The sequence below is a fragment of the Gorilla gorilla genome, chromosome 14 (genome assembly GCF_029281585.2).
Source record: "Gorilla gorilla gorilla isolate KB3781 chromosome 14, NHGRI_mGorGor1-v2.1_pri, whole genome shotgun sequence".
NCBI classification, from domain to species: domain Eukaryota; kingdom Metazoa; phylum Chordata; class Mammalia; order Primates; family Hominidae; genus Gorilla; species Gorilla gorilla.
In genome coordinates this window covers 46,602,816-46,623,496 of record NC_073238.2, presented here as the reverse complement: position 1 = coordinate 46,623,496, position 20,681 = coordinate 46,602,816, and the positions used below count along the sequence as shown (strand labels likewise).

At 39.7% G+C, this 20,681-nt stretch overlaps 1 protein-coding gene across 5 annotated transcripts in view; it reads right to left on the bottom strand.

The window, feature by feature from the left end:
- Positions 1-6,883: 6,883 nt before the first annotated feature.
- The window catches only part of FRY (FRY microtubule binding protein), a 451,440-nt gene continuing 437,642 nt past the window's right edge, over positions 6,884-20,681 (bottom strand). For 3 of the 5 annotated variants that reach the window (XM_055360541.2, XM_055360538.2, XM_055360539.2), the window contains 4 exons: positions 18,120-18,137; positions 16,265-16,375; positions 11,454-11,656; positions 6,884-10,822 (listed from right to left, as the gene is read on the bottom strand). In XM_055360541.2, coding sequence (XP_055216516.1) covers positions 10,564-10,822; positions 11,454-11,656; positions 16,265-16,375; positions 18,120-18,137 — 591 coding nt within the window. In that variant the 3' untranslated portion in view covers positions 6,884-10,563. The remainder of the gene's footprint in view (positions 10,823-11,453; positions 11,657-16,264; positions 16,376-18,119; positions 18,138-20,681) is intronic. The other 2 variants (XR_008671085.2, XM_031001301.3) reach the window with 2 other exon arrangements.

Sequence of the window (20,681 nt, the reverse complement as noted above, 5' to 3'; positions counted from 1 at the left end):
CCTGGATGGAATCACCTGCACCAAAATCTCACAAATCACCACTAATTAACTGACTCATGTAACCAAATACCACCTGTTCCCCAATAACCTATGGAAATAAAAAAATTTTAAAAATTAAAAAATATAGTTTCAAAGAAGCAGGAAAAAAAGGGAGTACAACACAGGGCTCTGGGGCATACCAACACTTAGAGCAATGATTCTAAAACCTTAACATCCCAGGAGTCATTGGGTGAGCTTGTTAAATGAAGATTCTGATTCAGTAGGTCTGGGGTCTGAGACTGCAAATCTAGGAAGCTCCCAGATGCCATCAATGCTGCTGGTTCCCCAGACTATACTTGGAGCAGCAGGAACTTAGTGGTTAGATGAAAGATGAGGTCAAGAGGGATAGGAAGAGGATGATGAGATGAAAATGAAGATTAAACAGTATTTCCAGAAGGTAGGAAAGTCGACTGAGTCAAATCCTGCCGGGAGGTCGAGAAAGGTGACGACAGGTCCATTGGATTTGGCAGCATGGAGGTGATGGGGGAGGTTGAAGAGAGAAGTTTCCTTGGAGTGGTGTGGACAGAAGCAGCGTTAAAGTCCAAACAGTGAACAGAAGTAGTACTTCTTAGATGTTTTGCTGTAAGAAAGCAGAGAAACTGGTGATAGCTAGAATGGCATTTGGGGAAAGTGGAGGCGCAGAGTATGTTGGCATATTAAAGGGAATCATTTAGAGAAGCTGATGGCAGAGCAGAGAGGGGAATGTCTGCGGGAGCAAAGCCCTTGAATAGGCAGCAGAGATGGGGTCCAGAGCGCCAGTGGAGCAATTGGCCCCTGAGGGGAGCAGTGATATCCCTTTGATTATAAAAGGATGAAGCACCTAGAATATGGGGCTAGTTAAAGATAACTTTATATTTTTGGTGGGGAAGGTGAGACTCATTTGTTTACTCAATGAATTATGAAGCAAAGCCATCAGCTTAGACAGGTAGGATGCTGAGGAGGGAGGAAAATATGAGAAATAACTCTCTCAGGCATTAGGAAATTGAAATGATCAGGAAGGCATAAGTGTATTACAAGATTGTCTCATAGTGTTGAGATTTGAGATTTTCTTGGTTGTAGTTGCATACTAGTAATGTCACACTTCTAGTAATGAAGACACTTCTAGTAGTGAAGATATGACTAGAAATGTAACATTACCAGTGTCATTGTTAGTGTGACACTACCTGTGTGACTTGCATTCTAGTAATATCTTCATCCTAGTAATGTCACACTTCTGGTGTAGGTGTGGGAAGAGTCAGTTTTAGGTTCAGCCAGGCTTGGGGTTTAACCAGCTGAGTAAGACAGGGGTAGGGCATCCCTTGTGAATGTCAGCAAGAGAGGGATTATAATGACCCATGGAATTTAAACATGCTCCAAAGAAGAGTAAAGACCTGTGAGGGCCACAGACTGATATTCATGATGGGAGAATTGTCAGAGGGGTGGGGGCTGGAGTAAAGGGGAACTGGGAAAATTCCTGAGTAGGGGGCCTGAAGGTGGGATTCTGGAGCTGGTTCACTTACTGCTATGGATCAGGTTTTGGTATAGCCAGGAAGTTGGGTGGCTAAGGTAGAAAAGAGTGAAAATGCCTGGAGGTAAGAATGTTAACAGGATGAGAGGGAAAAGATTTCATACAGGTTATACACAAGACTCCTGAAGTCCTGGAAATGACATCGGAAGCTGGGGTGAGCAAGAAGCTCTAGTCTCTCCGATGAATAAGGGGCAGGAAGCAGGAGGGCTTTAGGTCACCAGTTCCCAAGCGCGGTTGCAATTCAAAATCATCAGAGGAGCGTTAGAAAGGATTTACGGGATCCGGAGGGGGGCCCAAGCCTCAGAATTTTTAAAAAGCTTCCCTAGTGCTTCTAATGCAGCTGAGGGTCACAGCCACTGCTGTGGATGACAGTGATGGAGTTGGGGAAGGAAGTGGCTAGTACAGCCAGGTGGCAAGAATTTCAAAGTCTCTGGGCTTTTCGAAATAGAGATGAGGAGAGAAGGGTTGGACATAGTAAAGGGGACCAGGAGGAATCTCTTTGTTCTCCTGGCCGAGGAGCTCCTGGAAGTTCGCACCAGGTGGCCAAAGTTCTTGGAATCTGAAAATCGAATACAATATCCATTCAAGTTTGCTGTTAAAAGAAGGATCTGGATTACAGAAGATGGTGACGGAGAAGGAGGCATCTGCCAGGAAACTGATCTGTAAGTGGATGCAGTAAATTCTAGTCACTCACTCACTGTGACCTCAAATAGGAAACAAAGTTACAAAAAGATCAATGACAGATTTGGGTAGAATCACTACACCAACAGCCTACGTGGAAAAACAACTGGGGGTGTGCTTTAGAAGAAAGAGCACTTCGCTATATAGGAAGTTTCTCCTAGTTCATTGTCTTTCAAAGTGGAGTGGCTGTTACAATGCTGATTTGAGGGATCCTGCGCTGGATTTACCAAACTGGTCTCCAGAGGGGTCAACCTGAGGGATTCTGCATTTTTGACAAATACCCTGGGGTGATTCTTAGGTCTAGAAAGGAGAAAGCAATGTTCCAATCTTGGCAGTGGATTAGAATCATCTGGGGAAACTTAAACAGCACTGCAGTTTGAGCACAGCTTCAGACCAATTAAATCAATTAAGAGGAAGGCTGAGCGTTGGGGTTTTAAGTCCCTGACATGATTTAATGTGCATCTGAAATTTTGAGCCCATTACCTACACTCTAATTTTTATGAGAGATCCCAGTCCCGGCTGGACAAGACAGGGGAGTATCCTACTTTTTTCTCAGGGGCTTTAAATGCCATATGTGTGTCTTTAACCCAGACTTTGCTCCTCAACAACAGACTCACACATCCACCTGTTTACTCACCATCTTGTCTTGGATATCAGACATCTCAAAGTCAACATGTCTGAAGAATAAATCTTGGTTTCTATCTCCCAAACATGCATTCCCGCATCTCAGTTAGTGGAAACTCCATTCCTCCAGCTGTTTGGGCTAAATTCTTTCCCATTCCACGTGTCATTGGTAAGCCCTGTCAGCTCTAGCTCTGAACTATTTCCAGAATATGCCCACAACTATGCCCAGAATATGCTAGCCCAGTCACACTGTCAACATTAGACAGATCAACGAGACAGAAAGTCAACAAGGATACCCAGGAATTGAACTCAGCTCTGCACCAAGCGGACCTAATAGACATCTACAGAACTCTCCACCCCAAATCAACAGAATATACATTTTTTTCAGCACCACACCACACCTATTCCAAAATTGACCACATAGTTGGAAGTAAAGCTCTCCTCAGCAAATGTAAAAGAGCAGAAATTATAACAAACTATCTCTCAGACCACAGTGCAATCAAACTAGAACTCAGGATTAAAAATCTCACTCAAAGCCACTCAACTACATGGAAACTGAAAACCTGCTCCTGAATGACTACTGGGTACATAACGAAATGAAGGCAGAAATAAAGATGTTCTTTGAAACCAACGAGAACAAAGACACAACATACCAGAATCTCTGGGATGCATTCAAAGCAGTGTGTAGAGGGAAATTTATAGCACTAAATGCCCACAAGAGAAAGCAGGAAAGATCCAAAATGGACACCCTAACATCACAATTAAAAGAACTAGAAAAGCAAGAGCAAACACATTCAAAAGCTAGCAGAAGGCAAGAAATAACTAAAATCAGAGCAGAACTGAAGGAAATAGAGACACAAAAAACCCTTCAAAAAATCAATGAATCCAGGAGCTGGTTTTTTGAAAGGATCAACAAAATTGATAGACCGCTAGCAAGACTAATAAAGAAAAAAAGAGAGAAGAATCAAATAGACACAATAAAAAATGATAAAGGGGATATCACCACCGATCCCACAGAAATACAAACTACCATCAGAGAATACTACAAACACCTCTACGCAAATAAACTAGAAAATCTAGAAGAAATGGATACATTCCTCGACACATACACTCTCCCAAGACTAAACCAGGAAGAAGTTGAATCTCTGAATAGACCAATAACAGGAGCTGAAATTGTGGCAATAATCAATAGTTTACCAACCAAAAAGAGTCCAGGACCAGATGGATTCACAGCCGAATTCTACCAGAGGTACAAGGAGGAACTGGTACCATTCCTTCTGAAACTATTCCAATCAATAGAAAAAGAGGGAATCCTCCCCAACTCATTTTATGAGGCCAGCATCATTCTGATACCAAAGCCGGGCAGAGACACAACCAAAAAAGAGAATTTTAGACCAATATCCTTGATGAACATTGATGCAAAAATCCTCAATAAAATACTGGCAAACCGAATCCAGCAGCACATCAAAAAGCTTATCCACCATGATCAAGTGGGCTTCATCCCTGGGATGCAAGGCTGGTTCAATATACGCAAATCAATAAATGTAATCCAGCATATAAACAGAGCCAAAGACAAAAACCACATGATTATCTCAATAGATGCAGAAAAAGCCTTTGACAAAATTCAACAACCCTTCATGCTAAAAACTCTCAATAAATTAGGTATTGATGGGACGTATCTCAAAATAATAAGAGCTATCTATGACAAACCCACAGCCAATATCATACTGAATGGGCAAAAACTGGAAGCATTCCCTTTGAAAACTGGCACAAGACAGGGATGCCCTCTCTCACCGCTCCTATTCAACATAGTGTTGGAAGTTCTGGCCAGGGCAATCAGGCAGGAGAAGGAAATAAAGGGTATTCAATTAGGAAAAGAGGAAGTCAAATTGTCCCTGTTTGCAGACGACATGATTGTTTATCTAGAAAACCCCATTGTCTCAGCCCAAAATCTCCTTAAGCTGATAAGCAACTTCAGCAAAGTCTCAGGATACAAAATCAATGTACAAAAATCACAAGCATTCTTATACACCAACAACAGACAAACAGAGAGCCAAATCATGAGTGAACTCCCATTCACAATTGCTTGAAAGAGAATAAAATACGTAGGAATCCCACTTACAAGGGATGTGAAGGACCTCTTCAAGGAGAACTACAAACCACTGCTCAAGGAAATAAAAGAGGATACAAACAAATGGAAGAACATTCCATGCTCATGGGTAGGAAGAATCAATATCGTGAAAATGGCCATACTGCCCAAGGTCATTTACAGATTCAATGCCATCCCCATCAAGCTACCAATGACTTTCTTCACAGAATTGGAAAAAACTACTTTAAAGTTCATATAGAACCAAAAAAGAGCCCGCATCGCCAAGGCAATCCTAAGCCAAAAGAACAAAGCTGGAGGCATCACACTACCTGACTTCAAACTATACTACAAGGCTACAGTAACCAAAACAGCATGGTACTGGTACCAAAACAGAGATATAGATCAATGGAACAGAACAGAGCCCTCAGAAATAACGCCGCATACCTACAACTATCTGATCTTTGACAAACCTGAGAAAAACAAGCAATGGGGAAAGGATTCCCTATTTAATAAATGGTGCTGGGAAAACTGGCTAGCCATATGTAGAAAGCTGAAACTGGATCCCTTCCTTACACCTTATACAAAAATCAATTCAAGATGGATTAAAGATTTAAACGTTAGACCTAAAACCATAAAAACCCTAGAAGAAAACCTAGGCATTACCATTCAGGACATAGGCGTGGGCAAGGACTTCATGTCCAAAACAGCAAAGGCAATGGCAACAAAAGACAAAATTGACAAATGGGATCTAATTAAACTAAAGAGCTTCTGCACAGCAAAAGAAACTACCATCAGAGTGAACAGGCAACCTACAACATGGGAGAAAATTTTCGCAACCTACTCATCTGACAAAGGGCTAATATGCAGAATCTACAATGAACTCAAACAAATTTACAAGAAAAAAACAAACAACCCCATCAAAAAGTGGGCGAAGGACATGAACAGACACTTCTCAAAAGAAGACATTTATGCAGCCAAAAAACACATGAAAAAATGCTCATCATCACTGGCCATCAGAGGAATGCAAATCAAAACCACTATGAGATATCATCTCACACCAGTTAGAATGGCAATCATTAAAATGTCAGGAAACAACAGGTGCTGGAGAGGATGTGGAGAAATAGGAACACTTTTACACTGTTGGTGGGACTGTAAACTAGTTCAACCATTGTGGAAGTCAGTGTGGCGATTCCTCAGGGATCTAGAACTAGAAATACCATTTGACCCAGCCATCCCATTACTGGGTATATACCCAAAGGACTATAAATCATGCTGCTATAAAGACACATGCACACGTATGTTTATTGCGGCATTATTCACAATAGCAAAGACTTGGAACCAACCCAAATGTCCAACAATGATAGACTGGATTAAGAAAATGTGGCACATATACACCATGGAATACTATGCAGCCATAAAAAATGATGAGTTCATGTCCTTTGTAGGGACATGGATGAAATTGGAAACCATCATTCTCAGTAAACTATCGCAAGAACAAAAAACCAAACACCGCATATTCTCACTCATAGGTGGGAATTGAACAATGAGGTCACATGGACACAGGAAGGGGAATATCACACTCTGGGGACTGTTGTGGGGTGGGGGGAGGGGGGAGGGATAGCATTAGGAGATATACCTAATGCTAGATGACGAGTTAGTGGGTGCAGCGCACCAGCATGGCACATGTATACATATGTAACTAACCTGCACAATGTGCACATGTACCCTAAAACTTAAAGTATAATAATAATAAAAAAAAAAGACCTGCAGAGAAGCCAAAAAAAAAAAAAAACACCATCAATAAAAACTTAAGGTAAATACAAAAAAAAAACAAAAAACCAGCATCGCCTGGTGACTGCACTGTTGCCACAGCCATCTCTCTAGTCTTCCTGCTTCTACCTCTGCCCATCTGCAGTCTATTCTGCACATAGCAGCCAGAATGATCCTTTAAAAAAATTATTTTTATTGTGGTAAAACATATATAACATAAAATTTACCATTTTAAAGTACACAATTCATTGGCATTAAGTACATTCACAATGCTGTATAACCACCACAATGGAACTTTTGTTATAGAGCTTTTCTTCATCTCTATGAAGGAGTAATCCTTTTAAACATAAGTAACAGCATGTCACTACCCTGCCCGCAAACATTCGGTGGCTTCCCATCTTGCTCAGCAAGGGACAAAGTCCTGCCGTGGCCCACAGAGCTTTTGGCTGTCCTCTCTGAACGCTCTCCTCACTCATTTCACCCGGTCATTGGCTTCCTTGCTCTCCCTTTGACAAAGTGACCCTGCTTCTCCTTCAGGGTCTCTGCATGTGTTTTTTCCTTTGCTGGAATGCTCTTTTCCTTGGATATCCATTGTATCCTCACTTCACTCAGATCTCTCTTCAGATATCACCTTATTAGAGTGATAGCTAAGATAGCCCTGTCCACATTACTCATTGTATCCGTTTTGTTCTTCATGGCACTAATCATCACCCAACGTAGACAAGTACATCTTCCTCCACTCAAATGTAGGAGCCTCATGGGAACAGGGACCACATCTGCCTTGATAGCTGCGGTGTCCTCTAAAACAGTGCCTAGCCCAGAGTGGGCATGCAATAAATATTTGCTGAACAAAGAAATATCCTGGGTCATGATAGGTATCCAAATATTAATTGATCTCAAACAAATGCATTGAAAACTTTAAAAACTAGTTTCATTGAGATACAATGAACACACCCTAATACTCACCTATGGACACGAATTTTTTGTTGTTAAGGCAGGCATCAGGAACCACGTGTAAGCTATTGATGTAAGCAGCCTGGAGGTACGCTTATTCTTTCCAGAATTCTACAGTTCACTGAAAAGATCATTGTTTGTTAGGACTTAGAACCAGAAGAGCCTTGAGACCTAACTCTGGATGTTCATGCATGTGTGTGATGCCTACAATTAATTACAGGCATCTTTATTTCACAGCAACATCGGCACATTTTCTTACCATCTCACCGATGTTAGATGGGTTAGAGGTGGGAATGACATTCACGTGCCTCTAAAAATGTGCAGTGCCTTTTCTAAAACACTATATTTGGAGACTATAATTTTAATCAAGTGATGTCTAAGTTACAGAGCACCTGTCTGGATTGCTTTATTCTGCAGGTGGATACAAAGTGTATCATGTTTCAGTGCTAGAAAACAGTGAGACACAAGGAGGCATCTTTCTTATCACTGAGGCATCTGTTAAATATCTACCCTTTCTTTTGGTACTTCTACTTCTTTGTATCCCTGGGGAAGACAATTAACATTAATGCTTCTGTAACAGAGGCACAGAGCAATAGCCGACAAGATTTGACTGGTAGATCTAAAGTTATTGCTGGGCTCTGCTGGCGTGGGGCTGCATCCTACACAATTTTTCCCATCTCCACTTAAAGTAGAGGAGGTGAAGAGATAGAGGAAAAGTAGAAGAAACCTTTCACATTAATACATCTCCTTTTAAAAATAAAATTGAGAAAAACACAGACCACTGCTTCCTATGTTAATATCTTGGATTGTAATGTACTGTTGAAATCCTTTTTTTTTTCTTCCCTTTTTAAGAGTAAACCATCACGGTGGTTCTCTGCTGGGTAAGAAGCCATGGTAGAAAACTCAGTTCATGACGAATCTGTTCTTTCTACTGTGGCTCCCAACAAAACTCTCTGAAAGTTGTCTACTTTTGTTAGCCACAGAAACCTTCTTTTATGATATTTTTCAGAGAGATCATGATTCAGTTGTTTCTACAAATCATAGCAAATCATCTTTCAGGCAAGTTGAAAAAAATAAATCATCAGAAAAATATGTTTTCAGCAGTCCAGAAAATTATTAAAATCTAGTAGTTGCATCTGTAGCAACATTAAAAAAAATCCTAGGTTAGGCTCTCTTCTATAGAATACTCCTAGAATATTACTGCCAATGATTCAGTAGCCATATGCTAGTAAAGCAAGTTATATTTGTTGGTCCATGTAAAATATGAGTAGGAAGACAGCATAAATGAGATTGTTACATGTTTCTCCCTGTGTTCCTGTTTTCCTAGTTCGGTAGATAGGGGATAGGTGTTGGTGACAGAATTACAACTCTACTACTTTTTCCTGCTCACTATAGAATGAATTTCCAAATTTGAAGGATGACAACCTAATTATAGGTTATGGAGAATTAGAGCTCTCACTTTTTTCTGATTTTTCTCTTTGGTTGATTACAGAGAATTGGTTGAAGCTCACAGTTTTGATGCCAACTTCCAAAGAGACAATACTTACCTCCAGCTTCACAGGGCCATGCATGGCATGACCCCCATGGGTGCCATTCAGAGCATACATGTGAGGGGTGCCCCTTGGGGTTATTACTTTGGCAACCCACATGCAAAACTTCATGTGTGCCCAGGACAAACATTTTCATTAACCAGAAATAAAGTCCATGGTCAACGTGTATTTTGTCTTTTTTTTTTTTTTTTTTTTTAGTCTAAAGAAAGTTCTGAACAGAATATCAATTAAGCTTACATCACAAAAACTTTAAATGTATTTACAGCGTGAATAAGTTACATAGATAAACTCTGAATATGTTTCTGCTGTGCAACAAGTTCACATGCACACATCTAACACTTGACAGCATTAAGTTTAAGGAGAGAACTTAAGAATGGCCCTTTACATATATATTACACATAAAATATGACATTGAAGAAACAAAGTAACAACTCATATTTTACCTTTATGATTCTACTTCTTACTATCAAAACAGATATTAAAATATGCATGCCTGACAGGTGAAAAGACTTGGAATTTATCTTGTGAATAGTTTTCTCTACAAAACGGCAAAGTTAATTAAAATTAACACTCATCCTTCAGCAGTATAAATATGCTCATAAAAGCAACCTTCTAGTAAAAAGCAGCCAAGATCCTTAAAAAGAGTCTATCTGGACCATTTTTGGTGCAAAGAGATCCAGGGCTTTCAGAAACAGTAGCCTAGCAACATAAGAAAGGTACTTCATAGCAGCTCCTTTTAGATACAGTAATTGTATTCAAATTACAGTGTACATTACATTGCAGTCCATTTACAATTCCTTTTTCACATACACAGGCTGTCAGCTTTTGACCATCTTACAGTTTTCAGTGGCCAGCTTCATTTTGCCTGCCCCTTTCTCAGCCCACGAAAGAAAGGAAAAAGAAAAAAGGAAAAAGAAAAGAAAATGGAACAAGACAGGGAAAGAATGTACATGTTTGAGAATATAAAATTTTTTGAGTGAAGAAAACATTGCACTTTTGCCAATCTAAAATTGTTTCTAGAAAGGAAGGTACTGTTCAGTGTAGTCGGCTTTGGTATGCAACGGAAGTCACTTCTTCAGTAGTGAGTTGCATATGCTCGGTCAAATGTAACACATTTGTACCACACAGCATGATGAGTGGAGTCTGTCCAGGACGTTCTAAGCTACCTTGGTTCTTATAGTATTGCTACACGTTGGAAGTTCTGCCATCCTCTTTAGAAAAAGCCCTACAGGTAACAAGAGGGAGAACAGTCTGTCCAAGCCTTTTGAAGGCCGAGAAGACACTGAATGACGTTGCCCCAGCATGGCAGCACTGCCAGTTTGGAACCCAGTGGGGACAGGAGGCTCCTGTCAGAGACTAGTGCCAGAAACACTGGAGTCTGGAAGAAAAGTAGTGAGGACTCGGTAACTCTGGGCCCTGCGGATCATGTCCCGGATCTCCATGTTCAGCTCCATCAGCTTGGTGCAGATCTCGGTCAGGCTCTGGTTAGACCCCACCAGGGCATAAGTACCCGTCTGTCCCAGAGTTTGGTGACGGAAATAAATATTCAGTAGTGTCTGGACCTCATCATCAGAACTGCTTCCAAAGATGTCATTGGGCCACAGACTTCTGCAGTCAAAAAGAACAGCACAGATTAGAGGCACTATTAGTCACAAAGTTGGGAGCTTATGAGTCTTCATTAATATAAGAGTATTACTTTTTAAAAAGCCTTTATTGAGATGGAATTCCCGTATCAGGTAATTCACTCATCTAAGGTAAACAATTCAATGGGTTTTAGGATATTCAGAGTTGTGCAAACATCACCATAATCAATTTTAGAATATTATTTTGATAAAATATCAAAAGTATAAAAATATCAGAATGGAATCTGATACTCCCAAAACATTTACCTTATTTGCTATAGCCTTCTGGTTTCAATGAATGTGAATACAATATCAGAATGTAGGGGCAAAACCAAAAAGGATATATTCAAATGTTAGTTAAAAATTATATGAAGGTATACTTTGAAGTGCTTCAGCATTTTGTCATTTTAGGGATGACAAATGGCCAGAACCAACACCAACACTTTCAATATGTAGTGTTCTGAAAGCTGAGTGTTTCTGGTTTGGCAGCAGTAAAGATCTGAGAAGAGATCTGTAAAATATCTAGCCTTCCGTAGTGGGCTAGACTCCAACCATGATAGAGTAACAACCAGGTGTGCATTTCCTGCAACCACCTCTAAAAGAAATAGCAGAGTCACCTGCACTCCCTGATCTGCCGCAAAGCTTTGCCGAGTTCGTTGTTCTTCAGGCACTCCAGCATGGACTGGATGGCTGCTTCAGTGGACGTGAAGGTGGGCTCGGACCACGCGCCGTCTGAATAGAGAGGGTCAGCTGCAATGACTGCACTGGCTTCCTTCAGGTGTTTCTTTAGGTCACTCAGTTCCCTGGACATATTCAGCAGCTATTTAAAAAAAATGTTTTTTAAACTATATTTAGGTGCTGGGGGAATTTTACATCCCAAAAGGAAAAAAAAGAAAAAAGGATCTTATGGGTGTGGTTAAGCATAAGTTTAATACCTTGGTAAATTCAAATAGGATAGATGACATTGTACTCCATGGTATGTGTAGGGGATTGTGGAGTTGCATGCCTTGAGTATGTGTCAACTGCTGAGATGCTCTCCTTATAGAAAAGGTTAAGACTTCATTTAAAATGTGTTCTATTTAAGTTCGACTTAAATAGGGAATAAATACAGAAGGAAAGAGTACAAGAGATCAGGCTTAAGAGTGAGTAGATCTGGGTTCAAATGCCAGCTCTGCAGTGTACTGTAGGAAGATGGACAAGTTAACTGACTTTTATGTGCCTCGGTTTTCTCATCTGTGAGACTGAAGATAATAGCCATCCTAAAGGTTTATTTTAAAGATTAAGTGGAAATAATATATACAAAATGCTTAGTACAGTCCAGCACCTAAGTGCTCAATTAATGTAATCGTGACCATGGACTCTGTCCTAATAATTTTTCTCACTCTTGGTTCCACGCCATGGGAAAAAGCTGAAGACACAATTTTGAGGAGATAGAATAATCTTAAACTAATGTTTGTATTAATGCTACAGCAGTAAAAGATATTTTCCCTCGAAGTTACTGGGACCAAAGGATCCAGAGTGTTAAAAAGTAAAGCATAAGAAAACCTGTGTCACTTCTAAGTGTCTCAAAATATACTACGGAAGATGGTTGTTTTGCAATTTGATCTCAAGAGCATTAAAAAAACTGGCATAAAATTAAAGGTTTTTTTTCTCTTTGTAATGCAAGTTGATGATGCCTGTTTACTTTGGAAAGTTATTTATTCAACAGCTTTGCTTTTCCTCTTCATTCCCAACTCACTCACGGTACAAACAATAAAAAACTGAAGCCTTGAAGGATTATTTTTTCTTGGCACACATGCCTGTTAAATGCAACTACCTACTATAGAAGTAGGTTTAAAATTTACTGAAATAATCTTTTAAAACAAGATATTAGAGTATCTTAATTTTGTATGTAGTTTTAAATTTGAAAGTAAATTTCTCCTTATTTTAAACCTAGATAAGTTTTAAACATTATGTGTGTATATATACATTATTTAAAACTTATGTAGTATTTAAACACTGTGTGTGTACGTACCCATATGAATACACACACCAGGTATACCTTGGAAATATTCAGTTCTAGACATCTGCAATAAAGTGAGTCATGTCAATTTTTTGATTTCCCCATGCCTATAAAAATTATGTTTACACAATATTGTAGTCTAAGTACACTAAGTCTAAAAATATACATACCTTAATTAACAAACACTTCAGTGCTAAAAAATGCTAACAATCATCTGTGCCTTCAGTGAGTAATTATCTTTTTGCTGGTAGAGGATCTTGCCTTAATGTTAATGGCTGCTGACTGATCAGGATAGTGGTGGCTGAAGGTTGGGGTGATTGGGGCAATTTCTTAAAATAAGACAATAATGAAGTTTGCTTTATTTATTTATTTATTTATTGAGATGGAGTCTTGCTTTGTCACCAGGCTGGAGTGCAGTGATGCGATCTCAGCTCACTGCAACCTCCTCCTCCCGGGTTCAAGTGATTCCCTTACCTCAGCCTCTCAAGTAGCTGGGATTACGGGCACGGGCTACCATGCCTGGCTAATTTTTTGTATTTTAGTAGAGGCGGGGTTTCACCATGTTGGCCAAGATGATCTCAATCTCCTGACCTCGTGATCTGCCCACCTTGGCCTCCCAAAGTGCTGGGATTACAGGCGTGAGCCACCGCACCCTGCCAAAGTTTGCTTTATTGATTGACTCTTCCCTTCACGAAATATTTCTCTGTAGCATGTGACAGCATTTTATACACCTTGGAACTTCTTTCAAAACTGCAGTCAATCACCTTAAACTCTGTCACTGCTCTATAAACTAAGTTTATGTAATATTGTAAAACTTTTGTTGTCATTTTGACAATGTTCTCAGCATCTTCACCAGGAGTAAATTTCACCTAAAGAAACTTTGTTTGGGCCGGGTGTGGTGGTTCATGCCTGTAATCCCAGCACTTTGGGAGGCCAACGCGGGTGGATCACTTGAGGTCAGGAGTTCGAGACCAGCCTGACTAACAAGGTGAAACACCGTCTCCACTAAAAATACAAAAATTAGCTGGGCATGGTGGTGCGGGCCTGTAATCCCAGCTATTCAGGAGGCAGAGGCAGGAGAATCACTTGAACCTGGGAGGTGGAGGTTGCAGTGAGCCGAGATCGTGCCATTGCACTCCAGCCTGGACAACAGAGTGCGACTACATCTCAAAAACAAATAAACAAACAACAATAACAAAAAAACTTTATTTGTTCATGCATAAGATGCAACTCCTCATCCATTCAGGTTTTATCATAAGACTGCAGCAATTCAGTCACATCTTCAGGTTCTACTTCTAATTCTAGTTCTCTTGCTATTTTTACCACATCTGCAGTTACTTCCCCTACTTAAGTCTTGAGCCTCTCAAAGTCGTCCATTGGAATCACCTTCTTCTAAACTCCTGCTAATGTTGATATTTTGACTTCCTTTCATTAATCATGAATGTTCTTAATGGCATCAAGAATGGTGAATCCTGGCGGGGCGCGGTGGCTCACAGTTCACTTTGTGGGGGCCGAGGCAGGTGGATCACCTGAACTCAGGAGTTTGAGACCAGCCTGACCAACATGGCGAAACCCCGTCTCTACTAAAAATACAAAATTAGCCAGGTGTGGTGGAACATGCCTGTAATCCTAGCTACTCAGGAGACTGAGGCAGGAGAATCGCTTGAACCTGGGAGGTGGAGGTTGTGGTAAGCTGAGATTGTGCCATTGCACTTCAGCCTGGGCAACAAGAGCAAAGCTCTATCTCAAAAAAAGAAAAAAAAAAAAAAAAGAAAAAGAAAAAGTAAAGTTTATCTTGACCATGTGGCAAATAAAAAAGAAAAGAGTTGATTCCTATTATCTGACAACTTATGATTGAATAGAGGAAAACTGGTTGTGAAGGCCTACTTTCTTGAAATAAGCATTTGAAAGTATAAAGTCGTATAGTTTTTTCCTTTTTTCATACTGAGTAATAAAAAAATGGTAAAATGGTTGTAGTTTGTCTCTTGTGGCTCTTCCTCTTCTGCTCTTAGATGGTGAGGTTTCCCAGGCTTCATCCTCACTTCTCTGCTGTCACTGGCATGGTTTAATCGACTTCTGCTTGTTCACAATCACATCTGTCCTTTTGTTCAGATCTCTCCCCTGACCTCACATCTAACCACCTGCAAGAGGTCAGTCGCCGTTTAAGCCAGGTCTTGGTCCAGTATGCAGCCATTGACTAGCCGGCAGAAGGCTTGACTGTCTGGACACAGCATCGCCTCAGTCCTTCTTTTTATATCCCTGTCCCAGCTTTGGTGCTACTGGTCACCTGGTTTATATAAGATGGAACCTGAGTGTCACCCTCTCCTCAACTCTTCTTTCTCCTTCATCCCCCCATCAGTTTCATTGATTTTTTGTCCTGTGTCTCACATTTCCTTCCTCCTCTCCATACCTAGCACTTCTGTCCCAGTTCAAACTCTCTCCTTCTGTTTGAACTATTTCAGCAGGCTCATCACTGGTCTCCATGTCTCTGTTCTAGTTGTCATCAGACCCACCCTCTGCATAGCTGCCACAGAGATCTACCTGAAATCTCCTAGGTGCAGCATGTCTTATGATCTCGCCTTTACCCCCTCTCTTCTGCCTTATCTCATAGCTCTTTTTTGGTGCACCTTCTATTCTAGCAATACTAAGTAGCTTGTAGTTCCTTTCTCTTTCTTCCCATCAGGCTTATGGCCATGCTGTTTGTTCTTATTGGAATGCTCCTCCCTCACTCCAACTCACCCTCTGAGAGTCCACTCAGGTGTGGTTTCCTCCAGCAAGCTCTTCAGTTTCAACCTTTCTTACCCCTAGGCAAATGAGGCGTTAGTCCTCTTTGCTTCTATAGTATCCACTATACAGCACCATTATTCCACTGACTACATTACAGTAGTATTTCTTCATTTGTAGAAAAATTTTGGCTCACTCAGCAGTAATATGTTTAAGTTATTTTATTTTAAATATTTTAAAATATTAAAAAATCCTGGTGCTAAGCAGGGCAGGGAAACTGAAGAGAACCAAACACATCATACAGACATTTCCTTCTTACCTCAAGGCAAGGGCAAGTATGAAAAACTAATGTAAAGAAGAAAACCCACACACACGGAAAGTTTTCAAATAAGGATGCCCAGACCCAGGGCCAGGATCAGGGAGATGCAAGCAAGGCACCTAGGCCGTAACCCACAGGAAGGTTCCCTCCTACATGCGTTCTTAAATTTTGAGGCACCTCACTTTCCATACCTACTCCTGACTTTGCTTTTAAAAATGAGAATAGAAATACATACAAGACATGTTTATTTCCGACCTGTGCTTGAGCAAAATAATTATGCGGGAATAAAATCACTTGGGCAGTTATAAATGGGGTGGAGTGAGGAAGAACAAAAGAAATGATTTTCGTGGTGGGACGTGGGGTTGGGAAGCGTGTGGACTCACCTCTGGCATGGAGCTAACTTCGTGCACCTGGCCGATGAGCTTACAGTAGGACTGAAAAAGCAATAGCAGCTGGAAGTGTAACTTATATAATCTCTGACACAGTTCCAATTGCTAAAGAGAGAAATTGAATGGGAAGAAATAGTTATTATTAAGGATCATTCACATATAACTAGTGAAATCTCAGTGGAGACAAACTTTTTTTTTTAATTAAGAAAACATAACCAGCTGTTATTCCAAATAAAACAGAAAAACAAAATACAGTCATTAAATACCAGTGAGAAATCCACGGTATAATTTCCATTATAGTTTGTGTAATGGATGACTAATTAGAGAGTAGCACCTATAAAGGGACTGAGTGAACAACCAAATTTCCATTATATTTGCCAGTTAAATACCTACCAATTATAGATGAGTGGTTGTCTTCATTTTTATAAGCTATAAATTATTTTTAAAAAGAAAAATTTCCTTTTATTAAAAGTATATTTGAAAGGCAAAACATTAAGTAGTTCTAGGTGTTAAACTTATAAATTCTGTAGACGCCTGGGCCTGTGTAAACATAACAGTCAGGCTTACTGATGATCCGTCTACTCTGTGCTCAGTAAATACTTGTTGAATTAAAGAGAGATAAAAAGGGACCAAAAATGCTTAGAAAAAAAGAAATTATTAACACATTTGAAAATTTCTTTGGGAAGGACATCAAAAAGTAATCATACACAATGGCCCTTGAGCCACATAAATACCTCTGGAATTTAAAATGTTTCAGGGTCACATTTGTGCCTCTGTACCCTATAATTTGTTCATTACACAGCTTATGTATAGTATGAGGGAAAAATAACAATTCCAATGTCAGTGACAAGACTAGTCTTTGAGCTGTACCCTCTACACTTTGCCTATTTTATTCCAAGAATGAGTTTGCTCCCAGGTAGTGAGTGGATGGGATTCTGTGAAAGGAAAGGAACAGCCCTTGCTCAATAGAATTTCATGGCCAGCAGTCACCAGTGAAAGTGGATTAAATATGTGGTTTAAACTAAATGCTTCACTGTTCAGTTTTCAAATGGGGTAGGATAAATACAGCCTTTCTTTTACCAAGGACTACAAAGAATGCAGCTCAGAATCGAGAGCTTCTAAGGTGACTTAAAACTGTTTCCTCCCATCTGTTTAAGGAGAGAAATCACAAGAATTTAGGTTTTAGGAAGAATATTCTATTGGTATTATTAACAGACTTTTGATCCTAAATCTTAAAAGTTACTAAAATTCATGCTAAGACTATGCTGAATGGTTTCTTTTCTCTTCCCAGCCCTTCCCTGCTCTTTAGGGGAAAACCATTTCTGCCTAGATTCTTTGATCTCTCAATACTGGTAACCGGCCTAAGATTAAAGAAGCAGCTACACTGACTAATTAACTCAAACTGGATGTTTGGTTGTTTTAGTAAAACATTGTATTTTGTGGTTTTTAAACTTCTCTTTAGGGAAACCTTTAAAACTCTGGTATAAAAGATAACTGCCAGAGACTTGCAAATAAATAAAAAAGTATTGTTTAAAAACAATATTACCCTCACAATTTGGGTGAAACCTAGCTATGAAAACTCTGCCTTTCCTAAGTGCCAAATCATGGTAATTATTACATAAAATATTCCACTGATAATATGATAATTCATAGCAATGTAGGTTTCTACTTTGGGGCGAAAGCAGCCCAGAATGCTACTAATAAACTGCCATGTCTTAATCTACCAAATAAAATAAATTAAAATGAGAAAGGGAAAACATGCTAAGAGATGTAACAGTAACGGTAAAAATAGGCTTTGTTATGGGTCCATGCCTAAATGGACAAAGAGTATGAAAGAAAGTTAACTTACTGCAAGAGATTCCATTTGCTACACAGCAAGCATGGCACAGGAAACAAAGGAAAGGAAAGAAAGTACAGGGTCAGTGTCTGCATGCAACAGAAAGCACGGCCCTTTTCCAAGAGCAGAACCGCCAGCAGTATTAGCATTGCTCACCCAAACTTGATAAATATTGCAAATGTCGTACCCATTCAACATGCATAGCGTTCCAGTTAAAAACAAGCTCTAATGGGAAACATATCACTGAAAAAACATAATGTTTACGTTTTTAGGTTCTCTGATTAATCAGTTTAGATTTTGTCAGTCAGTTTTAGAGACCAAAAATCAAAACTTTTATTGCTTGAAGATTTTAGCGTATAAGTGTGCATAATATGTGAACACAGTAAAACTGAGAGGAAGCCAGCTTAGTTATTTGAAGAATTATAGCCCCAAACAAATTAGACTATTGCTTTGTATTAAGGCAGAGTCTTTAATATGTTCAGTTTCATGTTTGCTAAACTATGACCTTCCAATTAACATTGAATATAATGAACCATCTACATGGTATTTTCTTTAGTTGGATTGCCTTGCACATTGAGAATATTTTATAGGACTGCTATAATTTTTAATTTCAAAGGACTAAACATTGTATACCCTCAAACAAGTGTGAGATATGACAGGTAATTTTCTTGCATTTTACTTTTTATAACAATTTTTTCTCCAATAGACAATTTCTTTTTTTTTTTTTTTTGAGATGGAGTCTTACTCTGTCGCCCAGGCTGGAGTACAGTGGCACGATTTTGGCTCATTGCAACCTCCGCCTCCCGGGTTCAAGCAATTTTCCTGCCTCAGCCTCCTGAGTAGCTGGGATTACAAGCATGTGCCACCACGCCTGGCTAATTTTTGATTTTTTTTTTTTTTTTAGTAGAGATGGGGTTTCACCATGTTGGTCAGGCTGGTCTCGAACTCCTGACCTCGTGATCTGCCTGCCTTGGCCTCCCAAAGTTCTGGGATTACAGGAATGAGCCACCATGCCTGGACTCAATAGACAATTTCTAAAAGTAATCTACAACTAATAGTCTAAAATAATGAGATTTTTAACTGGGCCATGTTCAGCAGCAGCTACTATTTTTTTTTTTTTTTTTTTTTTTTTGAGACGGAGTCTTGCTCTGTCTCCCCAGCCTGGAGTGCAGTGGCGCAATCTTGGCTCACTGCAAGCTCCACCTCCCGGGTTCACACCATTCTCTTGCCTCAGCCTCCCAATGTAGCTGGGACTATAGGCACCCGCCACCACGCCCAGCTAATGTTTTTGTATTTAGTAGAGACAGGGTTTCACCTTGTTAGCCAGGATGGTCTTGATCTCCTGACCTTGTGATCCGCCTGCCTCGGACTCCCAAAGTGCTGGGATTACACGCCTGAGCCACCGCGCCCGGCCAGCAGCTGCCATTTTTTGATGTCACCATATCATAGAATTGGTTTATGGAAAGTTTGGGTATGTAGAAAGAGATAAGTAAAACTTGACAGAATGTATTTTTTTTTTAAATCAAATTGACCATTCATAATTATGCATCAACATATCTGGTTCTGAATTTTCAGAATATTTAAGGACCTAACAGTTTCTAATCCAATAAAACCCCCTTATTTTAAAGCTCTTTCAAAAAGTATCTGAGTTATCATCAGTTTAGTGTATTGTACTTGAAAATAAGGTACAGTAAATAAGAACAAATGAAACTATCAATCAACTTATTAATTAGTATCAACAAATGTAATTAAAGGACTGCCACCAACAAGCCCTACCCTATCCTCCAAGGGTCTATTCTTCCCTTACTTATCACTTGCTTATCATGTGGGGTTGGCACATTGATGCATATTACATTATGTTTACTAAGTAGTTTTTGGGACCCTGGCCATAAATTTCTTTCAAAGTTTGGAAGACAAACACCTGTAAGCCTCTGATGTGGAGACTACACAGCTTCAGGTATTTACTATTCTCAAGAAAACTTTACATCTAAAGGTTTCTAAAACCAAACTTTCTGTTCTGAAATACAATGTCATATAAAATAGTCACACAGGGAGAGTCTTAAGTCTATATAGCTGCAGAATTTCCAGTGCGAAGATTTTTTGGACAACATCAAATATGACTGAAACGTTTAGTATGCAGTTTAGGAAGTAAAAATTTGCTACTATGGGATTTACTTTTCAGAAGTGTGAAATGAAGCAAGTGCTGAGTAAATTACAAGGTCTTGTGTGAAGAAAACGGCTTTTTATTGCTTTCCAAAACGAGGTTATAATCCAAGGAGGTCATCAAATCAGTTCAAGTAAAATCTTTTCTGTTCAATAAAGGCAGAGGAAACTTTTCGACTCCAGCTTGGTGCTAAGGAATTTCATTGTTAATGAATTCCTCCCACTCAGCTCTCAGGGCACAAAACAGTGTTTTTCTTGGGAGATGGCCAACTGTGATGAATGCCATTTCTCAGGATTCTTCCTAAACGTTCCTTTTTAGGTAGGCTAGTTCAGGCTTCCTTGATATTTATTATCTCAGAATCTTTTTGTAGGCCACAGGCTGGGACCTAGTTTGCATTTAGAGTTCCAAAA